The following is an 11925-nucleotide window of genomic DNA, read 5'->3' as shown; positions in this document are numbered from 1 at the left end:
TATGGCACTAACATATGAGAGTTCAAGTTTCATATTCTTGATTTGGTGCTGCGACATGATGACCTAGAGAAAAAGTATTCATTCATCACCATGTTGAGATTTCCACCTGTAAGTATGGGGTTGCTTTAGAACCTGAGATCCTTAATAGGAATAAAACAGGCTGGGTGGGATGGAGTTGCAGCTGAAAAAATAAGTGATAATTAGAAAAGTTAAGCACACAAAACTAAATCCCTTTGACTCCCTGGTAAGAGGATATAGGATTGCACTGCTAAAAATAAAGAATTCTGAGCCCAGGAATTTGTTTTGAGTACTAGAAGAGATTGGAGCTCATAGACCTGCCACATAGGAATCTTGACACCCCACCCACTTCCGGCCGCCAAAAAAAATCTTCTTTTCAGCAGTAACATTTGGGACAGAGCAGTCATTTTTATTGTTACTATTTCTGAACAGTTGGGAGTCAGAAACCCTTTCTGACCTACTGCAGATTTAGGGGTCACGCTAAGCCTGAGAAAGAAGTTTAAATGTAGTCCAATATTATTAGCCCCATTCTAGGTTGGAGATAAGGCTACGGCTGAGAGAGTAGCATACAACAACCCTTCAGTGTATTCCAGTGCTGTAATCCCCTCACTGCAGGTTGGGGAAACGAGTCAAAGAAAGAGCCTCTTATCAAACTCTTGCAATGTAGCCCACACAGTTAATATATCTGGTCAGCAGTGGGGCGGAGATGGGTTTGAATTTCCAGCACCAAATCCCCAAACAAAACACTTTTGAAGCCCCCAAATCCAGGGCTTGATCGCACGTCAAAGCATGCAGATAGATCGCACTTTTATGGATTGCACCCTATACGCTTAGCTGGAATAAAGTTGCTTTCAACTCAATGGGACTTGCTGCTGAGTAGACATATAGGATTATACTGTAAATGTTTCAAAACAAAAAAGGTTTTAAAAAATCACATGAAATAAGACCCTTATTAAAAAGTATAAGAACTCATGTCTTCGCCACAACTTTCTGTTTTTTTGCTACGCCATCTCAGGCATGGTCCAATCCTGTATCATCATCATCATTGATATATATAACGCCATCAATGCACGTAGCACTGTACAGAATAAACAAACAAATCCCTGTCACAAAGGCTAACAGTCTAATAAAATCACAAACTAAAAGGAAGGAAAGAGAATGCAGCAAAAGGGCAGTAAACACTCCAAAACTAAATAATCGAAATTACCAACGATAAATAAGATCTAAACTAAGGGTTCCAGAAACTTGGAGGAAAGAAAAGTTTTTAACTGAGATTTAAAAACAATTCCCTTCACTGAGTTCCATAGACAGCTCAGCTTTCCTTCCTAAGGAAAGGAGGGGACCCGGAAATGAAGGTGAGCCGTCACTCTAACTTTTCCTATGTCTTGTGGCTGCCACGCTTTCATTTAGGGACGCCGCGTCGGGAGGCTTCTATGTCTCCTAACGCGCTCCCTGTGCAGCTAGGACGCGTCACGTGAGGGTTTGAGGTGGGGGGAGCTGGTGGCGGCAGGGGAGCGTGGTCACGTGAGAGCTAGCCGGGGAGGGGTCACGTGACGCTGGGAAGCGAGCGGAGGCGGCGTTCCCTATGGCTGGTTTTGCTGATTGCCTGCAGCAGCGGCTTGCGGGGCTCAAAGAGCGACTGCACCGTTGGAGGAGGGACGGAGACTCGGCCGGTGAGAGCGGCCACTCTGCCCCCTTGCACTGCCTTGCTCCCGCCTCCCTTATCGGCAGCGATGACATTCCTCGCTTGCTCTCTCCCGAAGCATCCATCCCAGCAGGAGATTTGGGCCAGACTTTGGCTTGAATCCAAGTTTCGCCCTACTCAAAGTAGAACCGTCAAAACCAATGGGATTTTAGTTAGTCGTGACTAGCTTAAGTCCCCTTGATTTCGATGGTTCTACTCGAAGCATGCCTAAGTCTGGATCCAACCCCTTAGCCCGGCAATCTGTTTTCTATTCCAGGGAACAGGTTTGGGACAAGTGGAGCTTTTGTCAACGTAGCGTCCTCCCTCCTTTGGATTACAACTCCCATTATCTCTGGCCATTGGCCATGCTGGCTGGTGTCGATGGGAGTTGTAGTTCAAATCTGGAAGGCACCACGTTGGAGAAGGCCAGGCACTGGGTGAATCTGCCTTCTTGCTTCTCCCACTATTGCCCATTTGTAGTGTGAGATTTCTTGCGCTGCCCATAAGGGTCAAACCACACTTGATGTAGCTGCTAGGCTTGTGTCTACTTCTTTTACTCAAAAGTGCAGAGGACCTAAACTGGTTTGGAAGTGTGAAAGGGTTTAGGGGGCTTTAAACCTTTGTCTTCTGTTGAAGCCCTGATATGCATTGGGCTACTTGCACTTGCAACTGGCGGTGCTGAAAAGTGAGCCATTGAAAAAAATGCACCACTGCCCAGAATGAGAAAGTAAGGTAAGCGGAGACTGCTTGTCTTGTTCTACAACTCATACACTGGGAGAGGGCAAGTGAACAAGCAGCAACAGTGAAGAGGAGGAGGATCCCCAGAGCTAGGGGGCTCTGGGGATCGCAGTGGACCCTCAGCTGGAATGTGGACCTCGGCAGGTTGCCTGTAGTGCCAGCTCTTGAGCGCAGCCCTGCTCTGACTCTATGTAGACCAACAGCCTACCTTGTGAAGGCTGGCTGAAGAACCTGCAGCCTCCTCTTGTAGGAATTAATTGCATAAGAACATAAGAAATGCCGTGCTGGATCAGACCAAGGGTCCATCTAGTCCATCACTGTTCACACAGTGGCCAACCAGCTGTTGACCAGGAATGCATGAGCAAGACATGGTGCAACATCACCCTCCTACCCATGTTCCCCAACAACTGGTGTATACAGGCTTACTCCCTCTGGTACTGGAGGTTGCACTTGGCCATGAAGACTAGTAGCCATTGATAGACTTCTCCTCCAGGAATTTAACTAACCCCCTTTTAAAGCCATCTAAAGTGGTGGCCATCAGTACACCTTATGGTAGTAAATTCCAGAATTCACCTTGCTCTGCTCCTTGCTCTCATTCAATACTTCCTGGATCTCTAGCTTCCATCCTTCTGTTATTTCTCCCACTTCTTAAGACAGAAGGAGAGCCCTGCAGATCGAAGGCCTATCTCGCACAAGATCCTCATTCTTGTTGTGGCCAACCAAACATCTCTGGGAAGCTCACAAGCAGGAAATGAGGACAATAGCCCTCTGCCACCGTTTCCCCCCAACAACTGCTAAGTTTATATGCCAGAAGCTTTCCTGATGTGCCTGGAAAGAATGCCAGTGTATATAGGTTGCATGGCTAATTTAGTTCTCTTTTAATAAGGTCTTTGGTCTCCCTTCATCAACAGATGACTTCTTAACACAGGCTTCTGCTACACTGGAAAGGCTGACAGAACTTTCTGAGGAACCCAGAGAAAACTCCACCCTTCCCAGACTGGTGCAACTTTATACACAGGTATTGTGCGCTAATGCTTTTTTTGCGTCTTAGGCTGCAATGTCACGCTTGTGTCTCATTGAAATCAAAACTAGCTAAGCATGCAAAGTGTTGTGGGGGAGGTGAGAGAGATTTTCTTCTTGAAAGAACAGTTGCAGAGTATAATAGGAATGCTTTTATGATTGACTTGAATCATGGTGTCAACTGTGTTGAACTGGAATGGAGTTAAAATGAATGGCATCGAGGATATAACATAGGTACGGACAGCCCAGTCCATGAACCAGGTTATACTGGCCAATTGATATCTGTTGATTGATATCAAACTTGGTCACAAGACTTAATGAGTTCAATGGTTTGTGCTTGCAATTGTGATCCCATTGCCTTCATTTGATTAAAGCTACTTACATGCACATTTTCTGCCTTGATCATTTTGTGGCTTGAACTATAACGATCAAGGGTCTCCAGCGTGTCACCTGCTGGTACTATGGCACCTGCAAGGCCAGGCCAAGGTGCCTTCAAGCTATTTTTCTCCCTCTGCAAGTGAATAGAGCAATTCCTCCATTCATTTGCATGGGGGAGTGGGGTGAGTCCATGCCAAAAATGGCTGGAGGAGGGTGCACATTCATGCACAGGGTGCACATTGATGCTGACACATGAACATAACTCCTAACATGTTTGTTGTTGAGCCTCCACCCCACTACAGCAGCTAATTTGTGGTGGTGCCTGGGGAGCTTTAGCAAAATGCCAAATGTGCCACGGGCCCCAAAAATTTGGAGACCCCTAATATAGATCACTTCTGCTTTTGATTTACTTTGGGGGTGGGGCATAACTTTCTAAAAGGATCACAGGAATGATTGTTTTTTCTGCCCAGACTATCCCAGCTGATCTGACTGAAATGAGTTGAATAAGTGGTTGATAAACACAGCCATATTTTCTAGCATGAATCCTTGTCAGACATAGTGCTAGCACAGAGAGGGAAGCTGCTTTTATCAGGTCAGACAATGAGCCTGTTTGCACGCAATGGTGGCAAATTGTCGGTTAATTAATCTACTTTGGATAATCAACATAAAGTAAGCATCCTTGATTTGTGATGTGCAAACCTGGATGCTATGGGTTAATTGTGGGTTAAACAGCCCATAGTTAACCCACAATTAGTTCTTAGATTAACTGTTAACATGCTTTGCTGCCATTACATGCAAACATTTGTCCATCTAGCCCAGCCTTCTCCAACCTGGTAGTTGTTTTGGGCTACAACTTCTATAATCCTTGACCATTGGCTATGCTGATGGGAGGTGTAGTCCAAAGCATCTGAAGAGCACCAGTTTGGGGAAATCTGATCTAACCTAATGTCGTCCACTCTGACTGGTAGCTGTCCAGAATTTTTCTTCTTCCCTGCTGTCTGCTCTTTGTTTTCACGGGAGATACTAAAGATCAAATTTGAAACCTCCTGCAAGCAAAACGTGTCTTACTCAATGTTATGATTCCTTCTGGAAGAGCCTTAAAGCTGATGAGTTAGTGCAAAGAATCAGATCAGTAGGGCATGTCAGTGCACAGAACAACAAGTCTGTTACATAAACTTCTGTAATAGGGTGCTTAATTTCAAAATTCTAAAAAAAGGGGGATATTGGGAGGACTCCCTGGCTCAGAAACATGTAGGAAGCCCTGATCCATAATCCTAAGCATATGATGACAGCTAGTGGTTACTGGGTGTTGAGGGCAAAGGTATTCTAGCCCTGCTCAGTGAGGCTTTTACTTCTTATTTCTGTATTCCAAACTGCAGCCCTGCTCTTGGAAAGGGATTCTAGGATGCAGGCCAGTGAACCCTCATACAAACTGAGTTGACCCCATAGCTGAGCTTAGTAAACCCATCTCTTGCATTGTGTTTTTTAAATGTCTGGGTTAGGAATTCTTGCGTGGTGGGAGAAGGGGCAGGGTAGAGAAGCTTGCCCTCAGCCCCAGTTCTAAAGCACCCTTTGCTTAGTATAGATCTTGCCTTGACAAGGTGAGCTGACATCCAGGAAAGGACGAAGTAGGTTGCAGTTTACAGAGCTTGTTTTCTTCCACCTTTTTTCTTCCACCTTTCCAAAGGCTGTGCTGGATATCACATACTTTGAAGAAAACCAGCTGGTCGATGAAGAATTTCCAGAAGAGTCTTCGCTGTGGAAAGTTGAGGATCTAATCCATGTTCTTTCAGAGCCAGAAGTTTTGGCCGATGAAAGTGGTGCATCCCAAGAAGTGAGTACCAAGACAGAGCCACATTGGCTCATTTAAAACAACAACAAAAACGCCACGTGCAGTACAAAAATCATCCAAAAAGAAATTAACTGACTGACGTTTATGATGTCCTTTGCAAAAATAACAGTTATTTAAAAATAATTTAAATTTTTTATTATTTTTAAAAATAGTTTAATTTACCTTCTTTTGGTAGCGTCAGTAAAATTGACCCAACTTCTTTTTGAGCAGCTAAGGGGAGCAAAGGGGGAGGGAATAATAATAATAATAATAAATAAATAAATATATTTATTTCTTACCCACTTCTCCCTTTGGATCAAGGCAGGGAACAAAATTATTACAACAATACAATATAAATCAAATACTTAAAATGATTTAAAAGAGCATATAAAACCAATACAATATCAAAATAACAAGACATCTTAAAATTCTTGTTTAAAATTCATCTGAGTAGGTCTGCTGGAAGAGGCTGTTTTATAGCTGTTTTAAACTCAGAGAGATAATTAAGTTGACAAATCTCTTCCGGCAGGCCATTCCACAGTCTGAGGCGACAGAAGAAAAGGTCCTCTGGGAAGTAAGTTCTCCCCAGAGGACCTGGGTGTGCAGGGCAGATTGTACGGAAAAAGGCAATCCTGCAGGTCACCTGGACCCAAACCATTTAGGGCTTTAAAGGTAATGACCAGCACTTTGTACTTCGCCCAGAAACTAATTGGCAGCCGGTGGAGTGATTTAATGTTGGGGTGATATGGTCACCCCTAGATGTACCGGTGACCAACCTGGCTGCCATATTTTGAACTAATCGAAGTTTCCGAGCTAGGTACAATGGTAGCCCTATGTACAGCGCATTGCAGAAGTCGAGGCTCAAGGTTACCAGCATGTGGACTATTGTCTTAGGCCTTCCAACTCTAGGAAAGGGCACAGTTGGTTTAACAGCTGAAGCTGAAAACACGGTGGCGGGGCATGCGATTGTGTGGATAGATGGTAGTTGTGCACCCAGTCGATAGTAACACTCTAGTTTATTTATTTATTTAAGGATTTTTATGCCGCTATTCAGCCAAAAAAGGCTCTCATGGCGGCTTACAAAAGTATTTCTTGACAGTCCCTGCCCACTTACAATCTAAAAGACATGACACAAAAGGAAAGGGGATTGGGAGGGAGGAGGAGGAGGGGGAAAAGGAAAGCAAACTCAGGCACTACAATCTTAGTTGGAAAGTTCAGCAGTTACAGGTGACAGCAGGAGGGAGGGGCTCTCAGCTGGAGCTGGACCCAGGCACGGTGGAGAGGTGCCTGGCTGCTGCTTCCTCCCTCACTGGTGGCCTCTGCAGAGACAGTTGACAGCAGGAGGGAGGGAGCTCTCAGCTGGAGCTGGACCCAGGCACGGTAGAGAGGTGCCTGGCTGCTGCTCCCTCCCTCACTGGTGGCCTCTGCAGAGACAGTTCTCTGTTGGGGTTTGGCTCTGTTCATATATTACTGTAAAACAGGGCAGAGCCACTAGGCTTAATTTCATGCAAATGGCACAGAGTGTGGAATTGGAGTAGGAGAAAAAGAGAGAAAGGGTGTTAGATCAATGTTCTTTTCACCCAAGGACGAAATCCAAACAGCCCTTAAGCACGACTCCACCATTCCAGCGACAGAGGGTTCAAAAGCGCTTTATTGATTAGTAATCAAGGCCTGGTCTCTTCAAAGGGAGCAATCAGACAAAAGACATAGGGAATACTGGCTCCAGTATTCCTGTGTCAAAGTTAACTTTCTGTAACTTTCTGTCAGGCCAAAGGTATTGTTGACAGAACAGAGAGAATTGTTTAGCATAATTAGCTATGCCCCAGTGTTATGTTCTGATTGGTTTATGCTGCAACAGGGCCCTGCCCCTTGCAAGCTCAAATACTGTACTGTATTCCCTATGTCTTTTGTCTGATTGCTCCCTTTGAAGAGACCAGGCCTTGATTACTAATCAATAAAGCGCTTTTGAACCCTCTGTCGCTGGAATGGTGGAGTCATGCTTAAGGGCTGTTTGGATTTCGTCCTTGGGTGAAAAGAACATTGATCTAACAGGGGATGGCAGAGAGAGAGAGGGAGAGGGAGAGAGAAAGAGAAATATGTGTGGCCCTACCCACTTTTAGCATTGACCATGCCCACCACTGGCTTTGGTTCCACCACTTCGCAATACGGCTCGTGACAAGTGACTGCAGCCCGCAAAAGAAAAACATTTCCCCGCTCCTGCTCTGAAAGAACAATCCTTCGAAACGACCAGGCCTTTCTGTATCTTGTTGAATCAAAGTCCCTATAAGTATGGCATGGGTGCATTTTTAAAATCTGTTTTGTTTCATGCAATTAGACAGTCCTGTTAGCAGGGATGAAACTCTACCGGTAAGTCAGTGTGGTGTAGTGGCTAAAGCGTTGGACTGGGAGCCAGGAGATCCGGGTTCTAGTCCCCACTCAGCCATGGCAACCCACTTGGGTGACTTTGGGCCAGTCACAGACTCTCAGCCCAACCCACCTCACAGGGTTGTTGTTGTGAAGATAAAAATTGAGAGGAGGAGGAGGATTATGTACACCGCCTTGGGTTCCTTGGAGGAAAAAAGACAGGATATAAATGCAACAAATAAATAAATATAAGTCTCAAATATGCTGCATTTATCTCTTTTATTCAAGGCCCAAGCATTTTAATTGATGTGAGTGGGGTGTCATTTTTTAAATTTATTTTTTAGCCATTCACCGTGCTTAGTACCGAACTGCTGGAATGCCTTTACTGGAGAAGGGGAGCCTTGCTCTACATGTTTTGTCACACAGTTAAAGGAAGGAAAGAATGGCTGACGAAGAAGACGGATTTGCTTAAGAAGGTATGCCCGTTCCCCCTTGTGTTTAAAAAGTAGCCACAATAAAATGGGCTGCTCCTGGAAGGGTAACTGTGAGAAATGCATGTTGCTTGTTAGTGAAGCAAAAGAGGTATAGGGTTACAGCCTGTATTCCCTAGAACAAGCCAGAATCAGGGTCAAACTACACATTATGTTAATTACATAATGTGAAGCTGGCCAATCTCCCAGTTTCTTGCAGCCCTGATCTGGATTGGGACCGCCCCTCCCCCCAGGTGCTTGCTTCCTGATAATTTGTTTTTAAAATCCATTGGCATCAGTGCAGTGGGGCAGAGGGGGGCGAGGGAGAGAGATTGGGAAGGAAGTAGCTGGGAGGGGGCGGGCGGGGAACAGAATATTTAAACCACCCCCAGTGTGCAATGGTCCTGATCAGGATCGGGGCTGCATGCTCCTAGATCGGGGAAGCCAATTACTGACTACCCCATGAACTTGGGATAATTGCACATGAATTATTACAGATCAAGGTTTTGTACATGGGCCAATAGAGCTGCACGGAGATGTGGGGCAGTATCCAGTGGAGACCGAGGCAGAACCGAGATTTAGCGCTTGCAGGAGCCACCTGAAATGAGCAGAGGCTGACAGAGCTCACGTACGGGACCTCCATCAAGTTACCCTGTTCTGGAAATTCTGCTTGTTTCAGGTTGCCACTGGAAGTGCTGAATCTTGGTTCTGGAAGTGGTGAGCACCACTTGTGGAAGGGCACAACAGTACAGTAGCGGCAGGGCAGATGGGCAGCATTGAGTACTGCCCAGCATTTTCTCCTTCCAGTGGGCGGTGGTCCCAGTCTGAATTGGACTGGATACTGCCCCTGGTCAGAAGTCATACCCTTTAAAAAAAAAAAAAGGGTGAGGAACACTGATGCTGAAAAATGAGCAGTAACGCAAGGCATATATTTTTTGTAGTTGCTATTGCTAAATAATTGGATGATGAAAACCTTGCCAATCTGGAGAAGTTTGAGGGGAGACATGATAGCACTCCCCAAATACTTGAAAGGTGGTCACACAGAGCAGGGCCAGGATCTCTTCTCGATCATCCCAGAATGCAGGACACGGAATAATGGGCTCAAATTACAGGAAGTCAGATTCTGGCTGGACATCAGAAAAAACTTCCTGTTAGAGCAGTACGACAATGGAACCAGTTGCCTAGGGAGGTCGTGGGCTCTCCCACCCTAGAGGCATTCAAGATGCAGCTTTGACAACCATTTGTCAGGGATGCTTTAAGGTGGATTCCTGCATTGAGCAGGGGGTTGAACTCAATGGCCTTATAGACCCCTTCCAACTCTACTATTCTATGATCCTTGCAGATCACGCAGACATCAACCACTAAATCCTGACCTTAGAACACCCAGCTCCAGAGTGAAAAGATTTAAGCTTTGAATGACAACCAACGCTTAAATCAATCTATTAAAAGTAATTATCTTATTGTCACTCTACCAGTGCACATTAACTGCACTGAAAATCTTCTCCTTTCCCTTTTAAAACAACACATTCGGGTTTAATTTAGATTAGGGTTGGGGATTTGTCTCTTCTTCTGTTTGTATAGAGCACTTTGAAACATGATCTGAATGTAAGGGAAGGACCATACCCTTGTGGAGAGCACATCTTTTGCATGTAGGAAGTCCCAGCTTCAATGCCCAGTATCTCCAGGTTGGGCTGGGAAAAACACTTACCTGAAACCCTGGAGGTCGTCACCTTAGTTTCTTCTGTAGATGATTGTGAGCTAGACAGACCACTTGTCTGGCTTTTGTATGGCAGCGTGTCAGGATTTGCTTGCTTTATGACTGACTGACAGAAGGCCTTGCTTTGATGTGGAGGGGAGAGGCCTCCAAAGGCCTCCAGCTGAGTTTGGCACACAGCATCACTGCTTGACCAGGAGAGTGGGAGGCCCCTTCTGCCCAAGTGAGCCCCCCAAGTGGCCTTGGTGGCCGTGCCTGAGGCCAAAATGGCTCCTGCTTGAAAAAATAGTGAAGATCGCCGCTGTAGAGCATACGCTCCTAAAGGTTCTCTGTTCTCTTTTAGTTTCTTAATGAAGGAATCCATTACCTGGTGAAGATGCTTGAATTTAGATGTTCAGATAACCCACATGAGGAATTCTTCTCTCAGGATGCAGCCACAGCTAGACTGGTCCATGAAGGTAAATGTTCTGTGTGGTGCTTTCCCCCCCCCCTCCCCGCAACACCCCCACACCTCTTTTCCCCCTTTTGAAGGATTTATGTAAAGGAAAAATGAGCAGTGGTTAGAATGGAAGCATTCCCGACTGTGTTAAGAAACCAGAGAGGAAGGAGTCAAGGTTATGTCCCACTAGTCGTCTGTCGTCTTTTGCATTAAACACTCCTAATAGAAAAGCAAATAAATCTCATTGACACAAGCAGTATGGTTCTAGTTCTTACCACCGCTTGCCATGTCACAGTAGTAGTTTGTGAGTTCAGCCTTTCCCAACCTGGCACCCTCCACATATGCGGGACTACAACACCCATCATCCCCAGCCAGCACGGCCATTGGTGGGCAAAATACCCAATAAACAGGCACGGCTGTGATCTTGTTACCTGTTTTTCTTTTAGTTATAAGTGCAAGATCTGATTGTGACATTATCAGCAGCCGCTTCTTGTCTGATTTTCAGTCCATTGTGGAGATTTGCGCAAATCTCCCATTCAGTTGCTACTCAATTTCCACAATCTGTTGGCACAAAGCGAGCGGTGATTGTAGAATCAGGCCCGAGACGTGTGAGGTGACGATGTTCAGAGAATCCTGGCAAGATTGCTCATGCACCCATCCCTGCTTCTGATCTCTGGAAGCTGAAGATATGCCATAGGCCCTTTCCCTCCACAGAGAGGGAGAGCAGGAATTGCGGGTAGTCTCCGTCTAGTTGATTATGGTGAAGTACTCCAGAAGGAAAAGGATCTTTGCATATCAAAATATTTTCTGAACTTGAACTGTGTTTCTCCCCCTTTGGCAGGTATATTTAGTGATACTCATCTACTGGCTATGATGTACTGTGGAGAAATGTGTTACTGGGGACTGAAATACTGTGCAAAAGGAAAGGAACCAAGGCAAAGCACAGATCCGGAACCGAATAGTGAAGAACCAGGCAGCTCGCACATCAAGGTTCTAGACTTTCGAGAGACAGGAGAGAAAATGTTGCAGAAATACATAGCTGCATGTGAAGGACCCCTAAGATTGCATGACTGGGATACAAAAAATGCAAAGCTCATACTGGACTATTTTAAACAGTTATCAGCCTAGTTGATTTAAAGCATATGATGTATGTTCCTAAAGCAAAGCATGATTAAACGGAGAGAAAAAAAACAGACGCCTCAATAATTGTGTAATTTGTACCTTTTAAAAATAATAATTAAAAAATCCAACATTTCAGAGCATGTCCAG

At 45.2% G+C, this 11925-nt stretch overlaps 1 protein-coding gene across 1 annotated transcript; it reads left to right on the top strand.

Annotated features, from left to right (window-relative positions):
• The first annotated feature begins 1367 nt into the window (after positions 1–1367).
• Positions 1368–11840, top strand: RIMOC1 (RAB7A interacting MON1-CCZ1 complex subunit 1). The gene is made up of 7 exons (XM_063128789.1): positions 1368–1373; positions 1583–1691; positions 3352–3458; positions 5526–5672; positions 8378–8509; positions 10561–10675; positions 11498–11840. Exons 1-7 carry the CDS (start codon positions 1368–1370, stop codon positions 11782–11784), a joined length of 903 nt encoding a protein of 300 aa, XP_062984859.1. The 3' UTR covers positions 11785–11840.
• Positions 11841–11925: the final 85 nt, after the last annotated feature.

Source organism: Elgaria multicarinata, chromosome 6 (assembly GCF_023053635.1).
Source record: "Elgaria multicarinata webbii isolate HBS135686 ecotype San Diego chromosome 6, rElgMul1.1.pri, whole genome shotgun sequence".
NCBI classification, from domain to species: domain Eukaryota; kingdom Metazoa; phylum Chordata; class Lepidosauria; order Squamata; family Anguidae; genus Elgaria; species Elgaria multicarinata.
This window is presented reverse-complemented; position numbering and strand designations above follow the sequence as displayed.

What these genes read in the sequence shown, in the direction of transcription:
- RIMOC1 (XM_063128789.1), top strand. An exon ending in AAAGTGGTGCATCCCAAGAA is followed by an intron (nt 5,673 to 8,377) that starts GTGAGTACCAAG and finishes TTTATTTTTTAG; the next exon opens with CCATTCACCGTGCTTAGTAC. An exon ending in AGCTAGACTGGTCCATGAAG is followed by an intron (nt 10,676 to 11,497) that starts GTAAATGTTCTG and finishes CCCCTTTGGCAG; the next exon opens with GTATATTTAGTGATACTCAT.